The sequence below is a fragment of the Oncorhynchus mykiss genome, chromosome 5 (genome assembly GCF_057628025.1).
Source record: "Oncorhynchus mykiss isolate SJ-2025 chromosome 5, ASM5762802v1, whole genome shotgun sequence".
NCBI classification, from domain to species: Eukaryota; Metazoa; Chordata; class Actinopteri; order Salmoniformes; family Salmonidae; genus Oncorhynchus; species Oncorhynchus mykiss.
The window spans coordinates 14,320,970-14,345,531 of record NC_143026.1 but is presented as its reverse complement, the minus strand read 5'-3'; the positions used below and the strand labels follow the sequence as shown (position 1 = coordinate 14,345,531).

The following is a 24,562-nucleotide window of genomic DNA, read 5'->3' as shown; positions in this document are numbered from 1 at the left end:
TGTGAAGATGCTGGAGGAAACAGGTACAAAGGTATTTATATCCACAGTAAAACGAGTCCTATATCGACATAACCTGAAAGGCCGCTCAGCAAGGAAGAAGCCACTGCTTCAAAACCGCCATTAAAAAGCCAGACTATGGTTTGCAACTGCACATGGTGACAAAGATCATACTTTTTGGAGAAATGTCCTCTGGTCTGATGAAACAAAACTCGAACTGTTTGGCCATAATGACCATCGTTATGTTTGGAGGAAAAGGGGGGAGGCTTGCATGCCCAAAGAACACCATCCCAACCGTGAAGCACAGAGGTGGTAGCATCATGTTGTGGGTGTGCTTTGCTGCAGGAGGGACTGGTGCACTTCACAAAATAGATGGCATCATGAGGGGGGGGGGGGGAAATTATGTAGATATATTGAAGCAACATCTCAAGACATCAGTCAGGAAGTTAAAGCTTGGAAGCAAATGGGTCTTCCAAATGGACAATGACCCCAAGCCTACTTCCAAAGTTGTGGCAAAATGGCTTAAGGACCACAAAGTCAAGGTATTGGAGTGGCCATCACAAACCCTGACCTCAATCCTATAGAAAGTTGTGGGCAGAACTGAAAAGCGTGTGCGAGCAAGGAGGCCGACAAACCTGACTCGGTTACACCAGCTCTGTCAGGAGGAATGGCCCAAAATTCACCCAACTTATTGTGGGAAGCTTGTGGAAGGCTACCCAAAATGTTTGACCCAAGTTAAACAATTTAAAGGCAATGCTACCAAATACTAATTGAGTGTATGTAAACTTCTGACCCACTGGGAATGTGATTAAATAAATAATAGCTGAAATAAATAACTACTATTATTCTGACATTTCACATTCTTCAAATAAAGTGGCGATCCTAACTGACCTAAGTCAGGGAATTTTTTACAAGGAATAAAAATCAGGAATTGTGAAAAACTGATTTTAAATGTATTTGGCTAAGGTGTATGTAAACTTCCGACTTCAACTGTATATGTATCCTGTCGGGAGTGTTTTGGCCTAAAGATGTGTCAGATGTTTCTGGCTACCTTTGTTTTTGTGTAGTTTTGTGTTAATAAAGTAACATTGGGAGGAAGTCATCGATGATTGAAAATGGATATCATTGCAGGTCTGTGGGAGTGACATGAACATTAACTAATATGCCTGTGATCTTCATGTGTGGAGTGAGATTGCAAGTCACAGCGTGGGTGACATTGCACGTGCCCTGCTTCACATTCAGAGATCCCTATCCTTTCTTCCCATGCTTCGGCACAGCTCAGGGCAGCTGAAAGGGTCCGGTTTCTCTGCACCTGGTTGGATAGCATCCCCAATGCTCCCCATAGACCCTGCCAAGCCCTGATGGAACATTGTGGGTTGGCACTGATTTATTTTGTGCTAATGGGTTTGTGATGGCAAGGATTGCAGACTCCTAGATCCAGGAGATGTTTGTCACAGTGCTGCCTGTCAGCCCATGTTGCCCCTCTGTGGTCTCCCCCTAGTTCAGAAATATTGAATCAGTTTTGTCTGATTGTGTGGTCTTTTAACTCGTCTCACTGTCAAATTCTGCTTATTATTTTGTAATACATTTTCTTTTTCAGACAGTTTTCTTTTTCAAATGTCTACTGATAGAACAGAGATGCCTTGAGAGGGTGAGGTTAGAAGCAGTGTAAGTTATTCTAGTTCTAGGCATACTATTTGATGATTGCATTAAATAATCGTGGAAGCTCATATTAGAGTAACTCTCATGACAAGTTTTACTGTGCTTTATTGGTTGCGTGAGGAGTGGATTTCGTTTGGCGAAAAAGAGTACTCCCGCGAACACAGTATTACCTTCTCATGTTGTTTATTGTGTCTACGTTTCATTCAAGATATGGTTGGAGTTGCTTTTGTGTTACAGTAGATGGACTACCACTGCAGCTACGGGTGGATTTATTTTCCCTGGTATTTGATTTGTTCCCTTTCCCATGCACAGGGACACAATAGGCAGTAACTAGAGGGCTACTGTAATGGGGCTGTATTTGATCGATAGCCAAGCCTTCAGGGCGTCCTGTCCAGATGAAAAGCATCTGACCGTGTCGCTGTTATCACACCACAGATATGCCACATTCAGTTGTACCGAGTAGATAGAGGCTACAGAGAGGCAGTGCCAATGGTCACCATAACAACAAAAACAAGAATCCCAAACAGTTTCCAATTGGCTCATTCACCCCCCCCCCCCTCTTATTCCCCAGGTTGTTGCTTTAAATGAGAATGTGTTCTCAGTCAACCTGGTAAAATAAGAGTTAAATAAAAATAAACGAGGTGACATTGCTGAATCTGCCGTGATGTCGCACAGATGCAGTAAGATGACGTTTCCCCTCGCTCTACCTAGACGTTGGGAAGCCATTCGATGTGCCTTACTTGAAAAGGCTCCATGGTAGTCGCTGACCCTGACCACCCGTTACACTAGCATTGGTTGCTTGGTCAAACTTCCCTCGACCTGCAGCCAGGCTGTAGAGTAGACCCTTGGACAGCCCTCTTGCCATAAACACACTGAACTGCTGAGAGAAACCCATTTGTCTACTGTGCCTGTCTTCTTGTCCACCATTATGTTTATCTGTCCTTTTCAGTTTATGAACGCTGTATATTCTGTTTGACATTATGTGCTCGGTTTGTTTAAACTATTACTGTGAGAAGAATGATCTCCTTTAGGATATTCATCTACTGTATTTTACTCTTAAATAAGCAGTGTGGTGACAAACGGAAAACGTGTCTTCTTAGGGTCAGAAATTGTGCTGAACCAGAGGATTTGTTCTCTCGGAGAAGAATGCTATCCAATTTTGTGACGCTGTGAATCCGTGGGAATATGTAATGGTTCTACCGGCTGTAAAATGAGCTTAGAGCGGCCAGTTGGCCAGGGATGACCTCAGCAGAGGTCTGCGTGTAAGACAGCAGCGTTGCTCTTCAAGCATCTCCTGGCAGCCCCTCTGGCAGGTCCCCCTTAATGAGCTTCGCAGGTCAGGAGAAAGTGTAGTGCGCCGTTCAAGCTCCCCAGCTGGAAAGTTGGTGGACACAGCAGCAGTGTCTTGTACAGCACAAGACTGTTTTGCTTCTCAGATAAAAACATTTCTGTGTGGGGCTGTGGGTGTCTGCAGTATACAGTCTCCCTTGTTCTCCCTGATATGTCTGTGCTGAGTGCCCTGTGGGCTTTGTGTATCTTCATGTCTATTGTGAAAAGTGATAACAGAAGTTCCATTCTTGCATAATGTCAACAATTTAATCCATATTCTCAACATATTTTTGACTTGCGTGCTTAAGAGTTCAAGAGCTCGAGATGCAAGACAAATTCCTGAATCCAGTAAGAACAATAAAGTGACCTAAACCACACTGAGCTGGATTGGAGATTCTCTGCTCTGTCTGTAAGGGTCACGTGAGATGTAAGCTGTGAGGGGGATCATGAAAGTGTCGGGCAATGCAAGGTGACAGTGGCACAGCAAACTCCGGGGGTCAGCGGCTCTGCTGCCAGGAGCGTGGACATGTCTCACACTCTCTGACTGCTCAGGCTGGTTGCGTAACTCCTGTCAAATTCTATTGGAATGTAGAACCACTGGTCAAAGAGTACTTTGCACAACAAAGCCAATGTTTCTTTTGATCAGGGGGCACAAGGGAACACTTTGAGAGGAACCAGGCTTTGGAGTGTGGGAGGCACAGTTAGTTCTGACCTCTTTCTCCTTTGTCCTATTCATGCAGTCACTCTCTTACGTAACACTGGGAAGCCACTAGGCCTCCTCATGAACGTTCCCAGGCCACCACCTGAACTGCCAGCCTACTGCTTCAGTGACTGCTGTGCTGTCCCTGGATGTACTAATGTACAGTGCCTTGCGAAAGTATTCGGCCCCCTTGAACTTTGCGTCCTTTTGCCACATTTCAGGCTTCAAACATAAAGACATAAAACTGTATTTTTTTGTGAAGAATCAACAACAAGTGGGACACAATCATGAAGTGGAACGACATTTATTGGATATTTCAAACTTTTTTAACAAATCAAAAACTGAAAAATTGGGCGTGCAAAATTATTCAGCCCCCTTAAGTTAATACTTTGTAGCGCCACCTTTTGCTGCGATTACAGCTGTAAGTCACTTGGGGTATGTCTCTATCAGTTTTGCACATCGAGAGACTGAAATTTTTTCCCATTCCTCCTTGCAAAACAGCTCGAGCTCAGTGAGGTTGGATGGAGAGCATTTGTGAACAGCAGTTTTCAGTTCTTTCCACAGATTCTCGATTGGATTCAGGTCTGGACTTTGACTTGGCCATTCTAACACCTGGATATGTTTATTTTTGAACCATTCCATTGTAGATTTTGCTTTATGTTTTGGATCATTGTCTTGTTGGAAGACAAATCTCCGTCCCAGTCTCAGGTCTTTTGCAGACTCCATCAGGTTTTCTTCCAGAATGGTCCTGTATTTGGCTCCATCCATCTTCCCATCAATTTTAACCATCTTCCCTGTCCCTGCTGAAGAAAAGCAGGCCCAAACCATGATGCTGCCACCACCATGTTTGACAGTGGAGATGGTGTGTTCAGGGTGATGAGCTGTGTTGCTTTTACGCCAAACATAACGTTTTGCATTGTTGCCAAAAAGTTCAATTTTGGTTTCATCTGACCAGAGCACCTTCTTCCACATGTTTGGTGTGTCTCCCAGGTGGCTTGTGGCAAACTTTAAACAATACTTTTTATGGATATCTTTAAGAAATGGCTTTCTTCTTGCCACTCTTCTATAAAGGCCAGATTTGTGCAATATACGACTGATTGTTGTCCTATGGACAGAGTCTCCCACCTCAGCTGTAGATCTCTGCAGTTCATCCAGAGTGATCTTGGGCCTCTTGGCTGCATCTCTGTTCAGTCTTCTCCTTGTATGAGCTGAAAGTTTAGAGGGACGGCCAGGTCTTGGTAGATTTGCAGTGGTCTGATACTCCATCCATTTCAATATTATCGCTTGCACAGTGCTCCTTGGGATGTTTAAAGCTTGGGAAATATTTTTGTATCCAAATCCGGCTTTAAACTTCTTCACAACAGTATCTCGGACCTGCCTGGTGTGTTTCTTGTTCTTCATGATGCTCTCTGCGCTTTTAACGGACCTCTGAGACTATCACAGTGCAGGTGCATTTATACGGAGACTTGATTACACACAGGTGGATTGTATTTATCATCATTAGTCATTTAGGTCAACATTGGATCATTCAGAGATCCTCACTGAACTTCTGGAGAGAGTTTGCTGCACTGAAAGTAAAGGGGCTGAATAATTTTGCACGCCCAATTTTTCAGTTTTTGATTTGTTAAAAAAGTTTGAAATATCCAATAAATGTCGTTCCACTTCATGATTGTGTCCCACTTGTTGTTGATTCTTCACAAAAAAATACAGTTTTATATCTTTATGTTTAAAGCCTGAAATGTGGCAAAAGGTCGCAAAGTTCAAGGGGGCCGAATACTTTCGCAAGGCACTGTACATACCATGCTCTATCTAAAGAACACTGCTGAATGGGGAACTTGATATGTTTCATGTAAAAATGGGTGGTAATGTCCACATCCTCCAATGCCAGAGCCTCAAGCACATTGGACATTGTACTCCCACTTTCACCCTAACCAGACCTTGTTATGACAAGCATATCTGAATTAGGCCCACAGAATTATACCTACGGAGGAGCAGCTTCTATGGAGGAACTGTGAATGTCTTTGAACTTCAGTGTTGGCTTAGCTAACGTTGGACCAGAGCTAGCTAACGTTGGACCAGAGCTAGGTAACGTTGGACCAGAGCTAGGTAACGTTGGACCAGAGCAAGGTAACGTTGGACCAGAGCTAGCTAACGTTGGACCAGAGCTAGCTAACGTTGGACTAGAGCTAGGTAACGTTGGACCAGAGCTAGGTAACGTTGGACCAGAGCTAGCTAACTTGTTAACTATAGTATCCTTAACTAGCATTGAAAATGTGAATCTATTCTTATTAAAAATCGCTCTCTAATTTCTTAATCATGTTTGTAACGTCAGTAGCTACAGCAGACTATGCTTGGGAAGGAAGGGCAGACACTGGAATATGTTGCTGGATGACAAATGAGGGCTTTGCATAGGTGCTTTGTGGGATTGGAAAAAAAGGCCTGGAATGTAAAATAACGTTATTAACTGGTTCCTTTACTTTTAAAATAACTGTTATGTTCCGGAACAGTATAGATCACTTCTGTTCTGCTTCTGTTCCTCAATTTTTATTTTACGGTTTTCAGTTATGTTCCCTGAAATAGTTCATACCCCTGTTTGGATGTCTTTAAGTCCCACCCTGTTGTGGCTGTTTGGAGAGTGAAAGAGCCTTGTGTTCAACATTACATAATGATAATCACACTCTGCTACAAAGAGCAGGATACCCCTTTCGCATTTTGTACAGAACTCCAAACCCATCCTTTATCATAGTCCTCCTGATAAAGCCATGCCGTTGACAGGAGGAGAAAGTGCTTATGTACAGTCAGTCAAGGCTCCTGTATCTACCACCATCGGGACGATTGAGCAGTCCGAGGCAATGAGGGAAAAAGGTGCACACTGGTAGATTTTCATATTGTGTAATCTTCTCTGTGGCAACAAGGTCACCTCTGATAGAGGCTCCTGTTTCCCCAGCCGAACGGTGCTGTTAGCTGGTGCTAGATATCTGCCTGATGCATCTCTATTTTTCTCACTGCGTCGCCGGGCCATGTTCGCTGCTGACTGACGTAATTGTATAACAATTGCAGAATAACTGCCATCCCAGTCACTGCAGTCCATGACGTCCTTTGTTTGTGTCTTCCTATTCATTCAGTTGATTATGTAATAATGAGTGCAGCTAACCATTCATCATGCGGCAGGGTAGCCTAGTGGTTAGAGCGTTGGACTAATAACCGAAAGGTTGCAAGTTCAAATCCCCAAGCTGACAATGTACAAATCTGTCGTTCTGCCCCTGAACAGGCAGTTAACCCATTTTTCCTTAACTGACTTGCCTAGTTAAATAAAGGAAACATTTTAAAAATCATGTCGCAAGAGAGGGAGAAGAAAGAGATTACTGTTTTTGAAGTGCAGAGAGCAGCAAGTTGTCGTCCATAAACTACTTTCAATGTGTTCCATTTAAGAACTCAGTTTTCATAGAAAATCAGAATTTGATCCAATTTAAAAGGGGTTGGTACTTTTGTAAGCCTGTTCGTGTGACGACAGTGGGTTCAAGTAACGTGTCACCGATATGTCCACTTGTGATGTGCAAATATGATGCCTGTGGTCACTTTCAGTTAGCAGTCTTTTTAATGGACTTATCCACATGTCATGGTCACTCCACCCATTCCACCTGGATTTAATCTGGATCACTTCATACACAATTTTCACGCTGAATCACTCACTCACTATATTACATTCATAATGATAGTAGAACGACACACTTGCAGACAACGGTAGCACTGTGTGCTCACAAAGACACCCGAGGATGATAGAGTTGAAAAGAGATTGCAGCAAACTCAACATTTTACCCATGTACCTTGTAACACAATGGGTAATAGACCTATAGTCCCCTCACAGAGCGAGTGAGTGTCTCCCAGGACACATGACTGTTCTCCCAGTGTATTTTTCTTCCCTCACTGAGCAGTTATTCTCTCCTTTCCCTGTACTGCAGTGTTAAATATATACTAGGGCTATCCTCTCACCAAAGTACCTTCTTCCAGGACATCGTTTGTTTGTGTTCTCTGAAGTTGCTATTTTCCCCATTGAGTTTAAAGAAAGGCAAAGCCTCTGGAATCTTCCAGGCTTCCATGACATTTTGTTTTATACAGAAAGTAATTGGGTAGAGTGAGGGGGAGAATAAGTCTCAAAGCTCGCTACCAAATTTCCTCTGATCTTCTCTGTCCAGGCATCTGCAAGTCAGTCTTGTTAAGCATCACACGGATCCCATGGCTAATGAAATATGCTCTTGTCTTCTGCGGAGCGGGTGAAAAATGATATCTGCTCGACACAACCCAGCACATCAAGGTCATCCGGCTCTAGTGCAGAGATAATGATCAACCAGGCTCTTCTGAGGGAGATCTTTGTAATACAGGCCTTTTTAAATATTTAAACAGGCTGTTAATGAGATGAACCTCAATTTGATATGTATCTTGGCTTCTCAATTAGGATTCTTCATAAGAGATACTGGGAATTAGCTGATTAGGATATTGAAAGTTTGCATAGTTTCTTTGTAAAGTATGTGACACACAACACGCAGCCTACATGTGATGTGACAATTTTTACAAATGATCCCTGCCGGGATTGAACCCACGCTCGTACCAACTGAGCCACTTCAGCAGTGTCTTAAAGCTGTTGGTCGTGTTGAGGGCAGAATATAAATGTCGCACAAACACTAGAGCACCTTTATGTGATATCAACAGTAACCTCATCTGAATAACCCACTACCTGTTCTGTCCCCAGCTGAGTTCCTGTGTAACTGTAGCAGCGAGGGATCTCTGGATCTAGACCGCTGCGACCGCAGCACAGGGCAGTGTGTCTGCCTGTTGGGCTACATGGGACTGCGGTGTGCTGACTGCCAGGAGGCCCACTTCAACAACGGCACCACCGGCTGCATCCCCTGTAGCTGCGACTCCTACGGTGCTCTTGGACCCCTCTGCGACAGGTGAGACTTTTCATTAATGTGTGCGTTATCAGTGTTTACCAGGTATTCCAGACAAAAGGCAAAATGTATTCCATAGCAGTGTCTTCATGGTTTACAAATGATTGCCAATGTAGTGGAGGTATCTATGGGTAAGACGTTAGGTTAGCGTGTGAAAGTTCCCCGGTTAGACCAGACCAGCAGTCTGGTCTCATGGGACAATGCTTTAGATGTTTTTACAGGTATGATAACTAAAAGGTGCGTCATCTGACATCACATTGTCTGCAGTACTACATTGTCTGCAGTTCGTGTGCTCCTGCTCTACCTGTTAGACTGGTGACTCACTCACCTGAACCCAGGGTTGTGTTCTTTAGGGCACACATCTGAAAACGTTTTTGCATCGGAAACCGGATTTGAGTGTTTATTGGACGTGTCCAGGAAGTCCCTCCCTGTTTCAGTCTGTTTTCTTTAATTTGGTGCTTTATGAACTCCAAGGAAGAGGTACCAACCCCAAGACATTCCCTGGTAAAATAGAGGTTAAATAAGCTCAATGATGTCACTGCAAAGTCACAACGAGGCAGGGAGTTCCGTCTCTGTCTCTTCACTTGTGTGAGAAAATACTCCCTCGAGAATGTCCAAAGTTGTTGTGCCTTAGAGTGCAGTAATTGTGTGTACCCGGGGCTATTGACCTCTGCTTGGTTTCAACTGTCATTTTTCACCTGAAAGGCAGAAGACGCTGTGTAATTTTCATAACAACTCTAATTTCTCTGTAAGTCTGACACAATGGTTGGTCTTTTGGGAGTTTCAGTTTGACTTCCCTGGCTCCTATAGAAAGTTTTGTTTAAAGTCTATGCTTGTAGGGGTTGTTGTTTATCCGATTGGTATTGACACTGGGGAAACTGTGTACAGCGTAACTACTGAGGATTCTGAAGTTGTAATTAGAGTGTAACACACCCCACCATTCTAGTGGGGCTGTGAAGAGAAGATCAGCAGTCCGGATGAATGAATGGTGTTCCAGTTCCATTCACTGCTTATAGGAATTGTGCGGTAGCCAGAGATTCTAACATTAATTTAATCACATCCCTTTAGTATTATCCCTGGGATCACTACTACAATCATAACCAGTTCCACCAAGTTTCCTGAGTCTTTATACCCTCCTACAAACATGTCTTTTTGTGGTGTGTGTGTCGGGTTGGGATGACATACCATTCCTACATACAGTACATGCTTAAGTGTGTATTTCGGAGGGAGAGCATGCAATGGATGTGTGCATTCTATACATTGATACTATAGCATAATATCAGATGGTGTTCAAGCCCATGACCATACACTCTTTCAATGTTTTTGTTTATCTCTTTAGAGTAGCTGTTTCATACGTCTTCAGTTCTTGTCCCTTACTACCCCCATTGCTGATGGACCGTGTATGATGCATTGTCATGTGACACTTCTCTCCCAGGTTAATGTAGCATGAAATGAAGACCTGGTTAATGTAGACATGAAAGACTTAATCAATAAGGTGCGAGGAGATGTGGTATATGGCCAATATAACACGTCTAAGGGCTGTGCCTAAGAACAGCCCTTAGACGTGGTATATTGGCCATATACCACAAACCCCAGAGGTGCCTTATTGCTATTATAAACTGGTTCGTAACTTAATTTAGAGCAGTAAAAATAAATGTTTTGTCATATCCGTGGTATACGGTCTGATATACTACGGCTGTCAGCCAATCACAGTTCAGGGCTCGAACCACCCAGTTTATAATAAAGCTTGAATCCCTGGTCTATGACTTACTGACAGGCATCTTTACGGATCTATCAGTAAAATAGTGCAATATTGAGTTTGTTTGGAAAGAGTGGCCATCAGCGGCAGACATCAATCCCCCTGCTGTGCTTTCAGTGACCTTCTCCCGCTGTTATATTTATAAATGCCAGTGCATCTGTCAGCGTTTTTGCGCTGCCTATTTTGTCTCTGGATTGTGGACAGATTGTGAGTTCATCTCCTGAGGATGTTCTAGGATTCCTGCCCAAATGCAACCGCAGGATCAAAAAATCCCTCAGTGCAGGTGAAACACACACACACACACACAAACAGTAGCATATCCTTTTCCCTGCCCAAGCAATCTCAGGTTCTATCTCAAGGCCTGTGAAGAATAGGTTGTCACTTTCGGAAGATGCCACTGTAGTCATGATTGGAAAACTCAATGATGGCAGGAAAGTTCAGGATTCAGTCATTCCCTGCCAAGAAAACAGCTAGTCTCTGTGTAGCAACAGCAACTCAGAAGTAAACTGTTTTCATAACCTTGCTGTTGTGCCAAAGTGAAAAGAAAAATCCTCAGCTTTCCTCAGCGGTGGACAAATTTGGGAAACTGTTGAAATTGGTACTCTCCTACATTCCTGGCTGACCCACCTGCACGGTAAAGGAATGTCGATGAGACCAGAGAGTGGCTGAGCTCCACAGAACCTCACTATACCACATAACATTACTATACCACAGAACCTCACTATACCACAGAACCTTACTATACCACAGAACATTACTATACCACAGAACATTACTATACCACAGAACCTCACTATACCACAGAACATTACTATACCACAGAACCTCATTATACCACAGAACATTACTATACCACAGAACCTCACTATACCACAGAACCTCACTATACCACAGAACATTACTATACCACAGAACATCACTATATCACAGAACATTACTATACCACAGAACATTACTATACCACAGAACCCCACTATACCACAGAACCCCACTATACCACAGAACATTACTATACCACAGAACCTCACTATACCACAGAACCTCACTATACCACAGAACATCACTATACCACAGAACATTACTCTACCACAGATCCTCACTATACCACAGAACATTCCTATACCACAGAACATTACTATACCACAGAACCCCACTATACCACAGAACCCCACTATACCACAGAACATTACAATACCAAAGAACCTCACTATACCACAGAACCCCACGATACCACAGAACCTCACCATACCACAGAACCTCCCTATACCAAGCAACATCACTATACCACAGAGTTGAACAATGAATGGCAACAAATTGACAGCCAAAGTGGGAAGGCAGTCAGCAGTATGTTATATAAGTACAGTGCAAGTCAAGACCCCAAAAGTCAAGGCTCAACCTTTGTGACACATAGAATGGAAAAATATGTAGACAAAGTTCAAACAGGAGCCTGCATCGTATTGTATTGTATCCATCGATCAGCTGCCCCATAACACTATCGCAATGTCCCCAGTGAGCGACTGTGTTCACTCCAGTACTACTGTACTCTCGGGACCTTTCAATGTCGACCACCCCCATACCCTGTCTCGGTTTCCCAGGGGATCCCTCCCTGACACACTCGTACTCTGTTGCTTTTGTCTATTGGCTTATCAACATATTTTTGTTGTACTAGGTAAACTGGAAAAGAGGGTTTGCAAAAATGACTATAGTGTTTATGGGGAAGTATTCCTGCTGTCCTGAAATGGTTCCTCTTTACAGTTCTGGCTTTTTTCACTGCAACCGAGAACTTCTCCATCCAGCCTCAAGATGAACCATCTCAGGGGACTTCAGATTGGCCAACAACCATAGTAGTTGGGGTTTATAAGGCCCTATAAAATCCTTTTAAATGTCTTCCCAATGTCTTCCCAAATTCTATTTTATTATTATTATTAAGTCCACAACAATGCTTAAACCACATCTGGGGACCACTTTTGAAAAAATATTTAGAATTTGGGGTCTTGTTACCCTTTAATTCCATTCTGCACCAAGCAAAAGGCTGTTGGTTAGTGGTGTTTTTGTAGTGCACATATGATGAGTTAGCAAAACAAATATCCATTGGATTGATAATCATATCCTTCTGCCAGGTAAGCATAGGCTACTTCATAGTTATCATTTTAATTGAGAAGGTTTTTGGGAAAGCCTTTCCATCTACCAGAAGATTTTTCATTAGCATCATCACTAACGGCTACACGAACTGGTAGCTGCTCCGTGCACCACACATACAGGTGGAATTCTCGTTGCCTCTTCATTAAGTTACAGGAAATACGAATCACTGACGCGTTATGTCTTATGATAAACCTGGGCAAACTATTTCATTTTCAATATATTTAGTTGGTTCCCTATTAAGTTTGATCATTAAAATTGCTGAATTCGTTTTGTCTGAATTCCATCCGCATTCTCTGTATCTCGGATATTTCTGTTTTTCAACCAGGCAATAGGGTAGGAGGGATGAAAAAGTACCGTGGCATCTTTCTGGATACTGTGTACTGTCTGCAACCCTTCCTCTATCTATCTGCAGTGGGAAAAGGGGGGCTTGGAAGCCCGACTCCTGATGTACTGAGCTCATTGACATGGAATGGGTATGACCTTGGTTTGACAGAGCCAATAAAAATGGAAGACCTGAAACCCGGGACAACTGCTACGAATGTTGCAAAGACTAATCAACCTACAGTTGAATTCGGAAGTTTACATACACTTAGGTCAGAGACATTAAAACTTGTTTTTCAACCACTCTACAAATTTCTTGTTAACCAACTATAGTTTTGGAAAGTTGGTTAGGACATCTACTTTGTGCATGACACAAGTAATTCTTCCAACAATTGTTTACAGACAGATTATTTCACTTATAATTCACTGTATCACAATTCCAGTGGGTCAGAAGTTTACATGCACTAAGTTGACTGTGCCTTTAAACAGCTTGGAAATTCCAGAAAATTATGTCATGGCTTTAGAAGCTTCTGATAGGCTAATTGACATAATTTGAGTCAATTGGAGGTGTACCTGTGGATGTATTTCAAGGCCTAACTTCCGCCTCTTTGCTTGTCATCATGGGAAAATCAAAAGAAATCAGTCAAGACCTCAGAAAAACAATTGTAGACCTCCACAAGTCTGTTTCATCCTTGGGAGCAATTTCCAAATGCCTGAAGGTACCACGTTCATATGTACAAACGATAGTACACAAACGATAGTACACAAACGATAGTACGCAAACACCATGTGACCACGCAGCCGTCATACCGTTGAGGAAGGAGACAACTACTTTGGTGCGAAAAGTGCAAATCAATCCCAGAACAACAGCAAAGGACCTTGTGAAGATGCTGGAGGAAACAGGTACAAACATATCTATATCCACAGTAAAACAAGTCCTATATCGACATAACCTGAAAAGCTGCTCAGCAAGGAAGAAGCCATTGCTCCAAAACTGCCATAAAAAAGCCAGACTATGGTCTTCAACTTGAGACAGGGACAAAGAACATACTTTTTTGAGAAATGTGCTCTGGTCCGATGAAACAGAAATAGAACTGTTTGGCCATAATGACCATCGTTATGTTTGGAGGAAAAATTGCGAGACTCTCAAGCCGAAGAACACCATCTCAACCGTGAAGCACGGTGGTGGCAGCATCATGTTGTGGGGATGTTTTGCTGCAGGAGGGACTGGTGCACTTCACAAACTAGATGGCATCATGAGGGAGGAAAATTATGTGGATATATTGAAGCAACATCTCAAGACATCAGTCAGGAAGTTAAAGCTTGGACGCAAATGGGTCTTCCAAATGGACAATAACTACAAGCCTACTTCCAAAGTTGTGGCAAAATGGCTTAAGGACAACAAAGTCAAGGTATTGGAGTGGCCATCACAAACCCTCAATCCTATAGAAAATTTGTGCGCAGAACAGAAAGCGTGTGCGAGCAAGGAGGCCTACATACCTGACTCAGTTACACCAGCTCTGTCAGGAGGAATGGGCCAAAATTCACCCAACTTATTGTGGGAAGCTTGTGGAAGGCTACCCAAAATGTTTGACCCAAGTTAAACAATTTAAAGGCAATGCTACCAAATACTAATTGAGTGTATGTAAACTTCTGACCCACTGGGAATGTGATGAAAGAAATAAAAGCTGAAATAAATTATTCTCTCTACTATTATTCTGACATGTCACATTCTTAAAATAAAGTGGTGATCCTAACAGACCTAAGAGAGGGAATTTTTACTGGGATTAAGTGTCAGGAATTTAAACAGAGTTTAAATGTATTTGGCTAAGGTGTATGTAAACTTCAGACTTCAACTGTATATAAACAGACATTCACACAATCATGCATAAACTCCCTCTCTTGCTCTCACACACGCGCACACACACACACACCTGCAGACACATACACGCCTGCACACACACACACGCCTGCACACACGCGCACGCCAGCACACACACACACCTGCAGACACACACACGCCTGCACACACGCGCACGCCAGCACACACACACACCTGCAGACACACACACGCCTGCACACACGCGCACGCCAGCACACACACACACGCAGCAATTTATCTGAATAAGATGCGCAATTATCTCCTATCATTCAAATCCATCTTTATCTGGTTGTAAATCAAGTAACCTTTTGACAGTTTGATAATGGGATGTTGGTTACCCTGTCAAAGCCATTTTAATACTCTGGGCCAAGAACGCAGGAGGGAATTACATCCCCCTTTAACTTTATAACCCCCCCAAAACAAATTTAAAAAATAATGATAACGACTCTTGAGGAAGATGTTATTTAGCTGGATGCAGTGGCTGGCGCCCTTGAGTTAACTCTCTGAGGGACTTAGGAGCAGGAAGCTCTCTCTGTTCATTAGATATACCTACCGTGGAGTGTGGGGACACATAATGGAAATGTGAGAGGTTGCTTAGCAACTGCAGCGTGGATGGAACCCCCCCCCCCCCGACAATCCCCCTCCCCAGTAAAGTGTTAATGTGACAAGCAGATGAGGAAATTTGTCCAGGGAAGCAAGAAAGTGGGAAGGACTGTGAAGGAGGAGGGGTATGGGGGTTGCAGTAGACCACCATCTGTGAGCCAAAGCCCACTGTCTCTGTATTGGGAGAGAGAGTGAAAGTGTGTGTGAATTGGGGGTGGGGTTCGAACACCACCAGGGTCAATCAGAATTAGGTCATTGAACAATCGGTTAATGCACATGGCTTTGCATTGAACACAGTGGGCAGTATTGCAGTACATTTACAATGGCCTCAGCTCAAATACCACCATAGTATGTTGGAATGTAACATGTACACTGAACAAAAATATAAATATAAATGCAACATGTAAAGTGTTGGTCCTATGTTTCACAAAAATATTATTTCTCTCAAATTTTGTGCACAAATTTGTTTACATCCCTGAGGGAGTTAGCAATTGGCATGCTGACTGCAGGAATGTCCATCAGAGCTGTTGCCAGAGAATGTGTTAATTTCTCTTCCATAAGCCGCCTTCGATGTCGTTTTAGAGAATTTGGCAGCCCGTCCAACCGGCCTCACAACCGCAGACCACTTGTAACCACGCCAGCCCAGGACCTCCACATCCAGCTTCTTCACCTACGGGATTGTCAAGGGGTGGGTGCTGAGGAGTATTTCTGTCTGTAATAAATATTCGGATTGACTGGGCCTGGCACCCAGAGGGTGGCCTCGCTCTTAAGTGGGTGGGTCTATGCCCTCCCAGGCCCCTGCCCAGTCATGTGGAATCTATAGATTAGGGCCTAACAAATTTACTTCAGTTGGCTGATTTCCTTATATGAACTGTAACTCAGCAATGTCTTTGAAATTGTTACATGTTGTGTTTTTATATTTTGTTCAATAATAAAATGCCAATTAAACTCTTGTTAGAAGTTTCATCCCCCATTGGATGTCTGTGGTTGTTGACCCCTACATTAAAGCATAGCTAGATTGTATTTAGTGTCTTGCACCCCGTGCACATATTTAGTCTGGGTATCACATTCTGAGCAGTGGGTCAAATTGTGAGAACACCACAACCAGACACACAGCCAAACTCCTTATAGCCCCCTCCCACACACACAATTGGCCTTTCCTCCACGTATGCGGTTCATGTGGCGGGCTGACTGGCAGCTAGGCAAGCATGCAGGCTTCCCTGACCCACATTAGTTTGTCTCAGTGCATGTTTCCAGAAGTGGGAGGGTCTGTGGGGAGAGAGATGGGGAAAATGGCTCTGATGGAAGGTTGAACAACAATGACTGAAACTGTGGCACTAGTCCTTTTTATTAATGGTGCCCAATCAGCTGAATTGAATTGGATTTAGCTGCTGTCATCTTTGGGTGTAGATGTAATTTGTCCTTTTTAGGAAAGCTCAAATGTTTGTTTGCTTGTCATCTAGCTTTGCATTAGAGGAAAGTATTAGCCTGTGTAGGTGAATTGCTTCATCGTCATTAAAGGCGTCCACATACATAGGTTTGGTTTGCTCCTAGCAGAACTCGGGTAGGCAGCACGAATGTCCGCTCGCTTACTCCCAAAAGACCTTCGCTTGAAAAATGCCAATATTACTTCCTCAAAATTTTCAGAATGAATCTTAAGATAAATCAAGAAATCTGTAATTAATTTGGACCTTTTTACAGAGGTCTTGCTCGCAGAATTTTACATCTAACTACGATGTTTGGTGCAGTATTTGTCAAGTGAAAAAATGTGCATGAATTAGTCTCTCGTTGAATGACAACAAAAATGTAATTGAAGAGTCCTGTCCATAATTCCTACTCTTACTAGGAGTAGTTCTGTTGAACAATCACCGACGAAGGGACGTAGGTATCGGCTACCGAACTTTGACTTCAAGAAAAATGTTTGCTCAAACAGCCAGAAAAAAATCTTGCCGAACACAAATGCAATAAAAACATCAACATTTCGTCATAATATATGCACAAACTGTTTAGACTGGGAAGCAGGCGAAAGGCTTTGGTATTCATAATATAATGTTGTGTGTACAAAAAATAATGTTTTCATGAATCAAGGGTAGGTGAGAGTTGAGCCTTTTGTTACATTCGGCATCACTCGTCAAAGGAAATATACTCTTCTTTCTATCAAAGATATCTACATATATTTCAGGGTGTTGTATATCCCTGGAAACAACCAGAATTCATGTAAACATATGGGTCTCTTAGCACAACTGTGTACTTTGTTAAACACTTTTAACATAGACCCTTACCTCTTTAAAAAAAAACGGGTATGTGTTCACGCCAGTGCATATCCACTCACCTCTCTATTACCATGGAAGCCCATTACAAATGCCTACACTCATAACTGGACCTATAACGCCCATGGTGCTTCAGAAATCTCCATCTCAAGGTCTTGACTGCTGGCGTCACGGGGAGTGCAGTGATGATGGGACGTGCTGAGTCCAGAATATCATATTACCATATAAATCATTGCTCCCCACTTTTGAGATGGGCCCCCTGTTGCTTACTGTCTGCTCCCTCTCTCCTCGTGGCCGCGCAGTAGTCTTCAGCACCACTCAGTTCCCTCTGAAGGTTTTGTTGCTTCAAGGCACAAACCCCAAAACAAAGGCTTCTTCTCTGGTCAGTGGTGGCGCATTGAGACGGAGCTGTTTTTCCTCTTTGCCATTGAAGTGGTGGGGAGATTTGAAGAAAGGAGAATACATAATGCAAGCAATGCAGTTGAACGGTGACTGAACAGTTCTTGTCAAGTGCTTCTCTGCATAATGTTTTCTACTTTTGGCAGAGGGCTACATTCAACAGAGCACAGTATGCAGTAGACCTGTTGACCTAAGTGAGAAATCTTTCTAAACAAACTTACTTTTTTTGTGTGAAATGTACCCCGAATGGGACGGGAGCAGCTGTCTGCTGCCCTTTTGAACTCTAGACTGGATATGGTGTAAAATACAAGACACCAGAAACAGGTCAATAGGCTTGGGTGGTATCCAGATTGTCATACTTTCATACTGACCTTGTTGTACATGTCGATCCAGAATATCCCAAGCATGCTCAATGGTTGACATGTCTGGTGAGTATGCAGGCCAGGGAAGAACTGGGGCATTTTCAGCTTCCAGGAATTGTGTACAGATCCTTGCGACATGGGGCTGTGCATGATCATGCTGAAACATGAGGTGATGGCGTTGGATGAATGGCACGACAATGGGCCTCAGGATCTCGTCACGGGTCTCCATGCATTAAAATTACCATTGATTTTAAAACGCAATTGTGTTCGTTGTCCATAGCTTATGCCTGCCCATACCGTAACCCCCCGCCACCATGGGGCACTCTGTTCACAACGTTGACATCAACAAACCGCTCGCCCACACGACGCCATACACTTGGTATGCGGTTGTGAGGCCGGTTGGACGAACTGCCAAATTCTGTAAAACGATGTTGGAGACGCCTTATGGAAGAGAAATTAGCATTTAAATTCTCTGGCAATAGCTCTAGTGGACATTCCTGCAGTCTCCATGATTATTGCACGCGCCATAGAAAACTTGAGACGTCTGTGGCATTGTGTGACAAAACTGCACATTTTAGAGTGGCCTTTTATTTTCCCCAGCACATGGTGCACCTGTGCTGGGGATCATGCTGTCTAATCATATTCTTGATATGCCACACCTGCCAGGTCGATGGATTATCTTGGCAAAGGAGAAATGCTCACTAACATGGATCTAAACAAATTTGTACTCAAAATTTGAATGAAATTAACCTTTTGTGTATATGGAACATTTCTGGGATCTTTTATTTAATCTCATGAGACATGAGACCAACACTTTACATGTTGCGTTTATATTTTTGTTCAGTGTTTGCAGGACAGGCATCCCAGCTCATAAAGTTACAAGTAACAACAAGCGAAGTTTGATTTTGGAAGAAGCTTGACTCTAGATGGCTAACTAGCTACTAAATTAGCAAACCAAATGCACAACTGCAGAGCATTTAGCACATTTTAAACAGTTAACTTAATAGTTATAAGAGAACTAGCTGGTAAACATTAAGTTGTGAATTCCATACTGTAACTAGATCACCTAGCGCGAGCTGCACAACAGTGAGTGACTCACAAGGCTCCGGTCTCTCGTGTGCTTGTAAACAAACACCAGATGACTGGGACTAGTGGTAAGCTTCATAATGCAACATTTTTTGACAGGTGAAATGAACAACGCAATCTTTATCACATAATGTATTGCACAAGTTAACTGCAGGTATTTACTTAAAAAGTAGCTGCAAATATTCACATTTATTTAAAAAATATAACTATTGGACAAACCATCTTGTGGCTATATCCAAATACCTCGGTATACGGTATACCGCCCAAGCCTACAGGTCACGTCTCAACCCTTGACCGGGGTCACGTCAACTCTGAACGGGGTCACCCTTGAATAAGGTGGCCAGGTGCACAGTGTTTCCTCCGACACATTGGTGCGGCTGGCTTCCGGGTTGGATGTGTGCTGTGTTAAGAAGCAGTGCGGCTTGGTTGGGTTGTGTATCGGAGGACGCATGACTTTCAACCTTCGTCTCTCCCGAGCCCGTACGGGAGTTGTAGCGATGAGACAAGATAATAGCTACTACAACAATTGGATACCACGAAATTGGGGAGAAAACGGGGTAAAAATTCAAAAAAATTTAAAAAAAATTTAAAAAAAATATGGAACCGTTCTGTATTTTATCTAACGGGCGGCATCCCTAAGTCTAAATATTATTGTTACATTGCACAATCTTCAATGTTATGTCATAATTACGTAAAATTCTGGAAAATTAGTTTGCAATGAGCCAGGCTGCCCAAACTGTTGCATATACCCTGACTCTGCGTGCAATGAACGCAAGAGAAGTGACACAATTTCACCTGGTTAATATTGCCTGCTAACCAGGATTTCTTTTAGCTAAATATGCAGGTTTAAAAATAATACTTCTGTGTATTGATTAAGAAAGGCATTGGTGTTTATGGTTAGGTACAGTCGTCCAACGATTGTGTTTTTTTTCGCAAATGCGCTTTTCTTAAATCATTCCCCAGCGTTGCATCGATTATATGCAACGCAGGACACGCTAGATAAACTAGTAATATCATCAACCATGTGTAGTTATAACTAGTGATTATGATTGATTGTTTTTTATAAGATAAGTTTAATGCTAGCTAGCAACTTACCTTGGCTTCTACTGCATTCGCGTAACAGGCAGGCTCCTCGTGGAGTCCAATGAAAGGCAGGTGGTTAGAGCGTTGGACTAGTTAACTGTAAGGTTGCAAGGTTGGATCCCCTGAGCTGACAAGGTGAAAATCTGTCGTTCTGCCCATGAACAAGGCAATTAACCCACCGTTCCTAGGCCGTCATTGAAAATAAGAATGTGTTCTTAACTGACTTGCCTAGTTAAATAAAGGTTTAATAAAAAAATGTACAAAAAAATGTAATCGGCGCCCAAAAATACTGATTTCCGATTGTTATGAAAACTTGAAATTGGCCCTAATTAATCGGCCATTCCGATTAATCGGTCAACCTCCAATCTCCATCCATCTTTTTTTCTTTGTCCTTCTGTGTTTTTTTGCTGTCTCTCTCCACTCTAGCACTGCATCTCCCTTAATACTCGAGCCAGCTAAATGCTGACAGTGGTGACGGCACTTTGACAAAGGGAGTAATTCTTTCAGGCGCCCGAATAAAGTGGTGTCCAGGCTTTCCTGTATGGACCAGTCAATGCACAAGGAGCTCAGTGGGCCCAAACTGTTGAAGACGAATGGAGAACATTTTGAAGAGAAAACATTGATCTTATCCATGAGCCTATGGTTGTGCACGTCTTTGATGTACGGCTGTTGTGTGTCTGTGTGCGTGTCACCTTGCATGCACGCTGTGTGTGTGTGTGTGTGTGTGTGATTAAGAGCGTGAGTGCACGCACATGGGAGATGCTGTAGTCGTGTGACTCCCAGCCTCACCCCCTCATCTGTTCCCAGTTGGTGGCAAATTAATTCCAGGTGATCCCAACATCCTTCCCAACTCCCAAGGTTGTTTCACCAAGAATTCGATCTCCCTACAGAATTCTGCAACCTTTCCCGATTGCTCACTTCCTGCACTGAGATATAATATTTATACTGAAATTGAAGCGGCTATTACAGGGTACTTGGTGGTCTCCATCTCAAATGTCACCTTCCTTGCCCACCCTGGTAGATGGAAACTTCAGGGGTAATAAAGATAATTCATGCCTGCCTAATTAAATGTATAATTCAGTGAAATTATGAATTATATATTTTACTGAACTATCCCTTTAAGTTCTCAGACTAGGTGATGTTCTGTTATTCCCTGTAGCTCATAATGGCTCTTTCCAGAAAATTCCCCAGAAACCTCCCATCAACGGTTTCTACTGAAAAGAGGAAATGTTGTTTTGCCATGATGTACTCCTATTCATAAATACTTTTCAGCAGGCCAGGATATTCTTTCAGCATGCCGTGTTAGCATCTACCCATATGTCAAACACCTGGAGAGGGAGTGAAAACAGTGAAAGTAGATTTGCTTAGTTGTTGAACACATTCTCCTGTCTAGCTAGTCTCCTCTGTCAGCTCCTAGTTGAGCAAAGTACAACGGTACATCTCCAGTGAATCCTTTTTCTGGGCAGTTGTCTTGACTTCATTCCAGGTGGTTCCTGGCTTCCTCTTCATTGGTCCTTCTCAGTGTTTTTTTCTTGTCCAAGACTTAATATCGCCGTGTGGTCAACATGTTAACAAAATACTATCTCCGTATCAAATATTGAGGACGCTGCTACCTCAAATCATATGGCACCCTCTCTAACACACCACTGTGTGCCAGCCAGGCACTGTCAGACCAGCCGGCACCCTTCCAATCTGTGGCACCTCCAAGTGGCTGTGAAGGAGATTGGAGATGAACAGTGACACCATGATCTCTAATCACTATGTCCTCAGAAGGCAGCACCACTAGACAGCAGCAGTTTGGCCTAGAAATTAAACTGAGTTTGCAATTATCCGGTGTGCAGTTATTGACCGTTGGCTGTATTTGCTTTGCGCGTGCGTGGGCTTACAGTACTCCTGTTTGTCTTTCATGTATTTGACCTCTGGAGTGAGTGAATGATGCAGATCAGGCTGTTGCTTAGCGGCAGCAAGCAGATGTAACTGATGGCTGTCTCCACATCCCTGTGTATATTTAGCAGGAGGTCCTGTGGAGAGGCTACATGGTGTCATGGTCGTCCGTGGCTCTGGCACGTACAGTGCCCTCTGTCGTGGTACACATGGTGTGGTGTGTCCTTGAACTGACTCATCTTTTTCCACTATTTTAATTAAAGACACTGTCATTAATCAGCTGTGATGATTGCAGGTACCACCCTCTCCTGTAGTAACTTGGAAGATTAATTGAACTGTGTTAGAAGTGTAGCCATCTATCCTCTGTTTTCTCCCCTCCAATATTTTCAGGTGGACTCAAATGGACTAAAAAGTTAGACAATTAGTGCTATGTTTTATAAATGATCCACACATTTTCACTGTGCATTTAATGAGCTAGCTAGCTAGAGCAAGGTTGTGTCTACATTTGCTACAAGGTTTAGCTGGCTAGTTAGCTACAGTAGTTAGCTACTGCCATCAGTTGTTGTGTTATCATATTTTGCCTGTTCCACCGTTTGTATACTGGCATTTGAAATTTGTGCAGGAAAAGGGAATCCAGACACAATGTGGACACAGTAAACCAATTTAATTGTAGGTGTGCACTCATGACGCGTTCTGAATTCCATGATCAGAACTCTGTGATCAGAATACTAAAGCTGCATGAACTGTCATGTCTAGACATGGCCCAAATACATATCTGATCTTCAAACACAGAAGGGTTTTGGGTTTGGGGCATTCATCTCTATGCTGCTAGTTGCTTACAGGTTTACAACAGATAAATCATGTTCTCTCCAGCTACTCTTGCTCTCCTCCTGTAAGTCTTTGCATCCTGTGTTTCCTGTGGTCCCGTATTACACTAATTAATTTGTCCGCTGGCACATCCGCCATCCATACACTCAAAGAAAATTGATTATCATCACGCAATATGTGTCAGCACACCACATGCCTGTGCCAACTGACCTACACCTTACAGCCTGTGTTCTGTCTGTGCTAGAACTCTACATTTGCTGACAATGGCTGTCGCTCCCCTAGATTTTTGCTTTGTTTGCTCTTCCCAGCTCCCTCCCTCCCTCCCTCCCTCCTTCCCTCTCTCTCTGCGGATGGGGGAGAAATGAACATGCCGAGTCTGTGGGTTTGGTTTTTATCAGGTCAGCAAGCTGTGGGGCGGCTCTGCGGCTCTGTCGGCAGCAGCTCGTATTCTCCGATATGAGTTCATGTCTCCAGTGAGGTGGGGGAGGAGGGGCGAGAAGGAGGGTTGAGGAGGAACGTGAGGCTGCGTTGGGATCTCGGGGCGCTACTATATTGTAGGTGTCTAGGGAGGTCAGGGAGGAGGTGGACCTCTGTTACTACACTTTACAGTCTATTGTTTGGTAGTTCTGTTATTTTATGCTTTGGAGTCATATAGAACAAGCACTGTTGTGTAACATTCAGTTCTATCAGGCTAAGTAAGTGATTTCTGTTTAGAGATTCGGATACAGTACAGATGTACATAGGGCCTGTTACACTCAAGGTCACAACGATTGTAATATAGGTAGCGTCTGAAACCGTAATCAGTAACATTACAGCTGCTGGTTCACACTACAGCCAGACTTTTCCTTGTCAGACACAGGTTTTCGAACCAGCAACCCTCTGTACTCTGGTCCGCATGTCTAACCCCAGATGAGTTGGATGGAGCATAGTAGTAACTCCAGCATGATGCAGTCAACACCAAGTATGTGAGTCCAGGACTGGCTACATATACTGTACCAATTGACTTTGTCTAGAACGTATTCTAAAATAAAATACATGTGTGCTCACCGTCTCTAGATCTGTGACTGTCTGTAGTCTAGTGGGCTAAGTAGCTGTTACAGCAGACTATTCCTGCCGACCACAGTGCTGGCCCGGGAGACTTGCATATAGAGCTAGAGGCTACTTATAACCCGGGAGGAAATTCCAGTGAGAGAGCGAGAACCCACTCGCATTCCTCCCCCTGGTCATGGAGAGAGAGGTTGGAGTCTCCAAGACAAAACAGAGGGAATTTCAGATGGTGCCTCAGTAGGAATTTTCACAATGGGTT

General features: G+C 43.3%; 1 protein-coding gene across 1 annotated transcript in view; it reads left to right on the top strand.

Moving 5' to 3' along the window:
- si:dkey-220k22.1 (multiple epidermal growth factor-like domains protein 9) overlaps positions 1 to 24,562 on the top strand; it is an 82,227-nt gene that overhangs the window by 2,627 nt on the left and 55,038 nt on the right. The window contains exon 2 of the mRNA XM_036976836.2: positions 8,439 to 8,640. Coding sequence (XP_036832731.1) covers positions 8,439 to 8,640 — 202 coding nt within the window. The remainder of the gene's footprint in view (positions 1 to 8,438; positions 8,641 to 24,562) is intronic.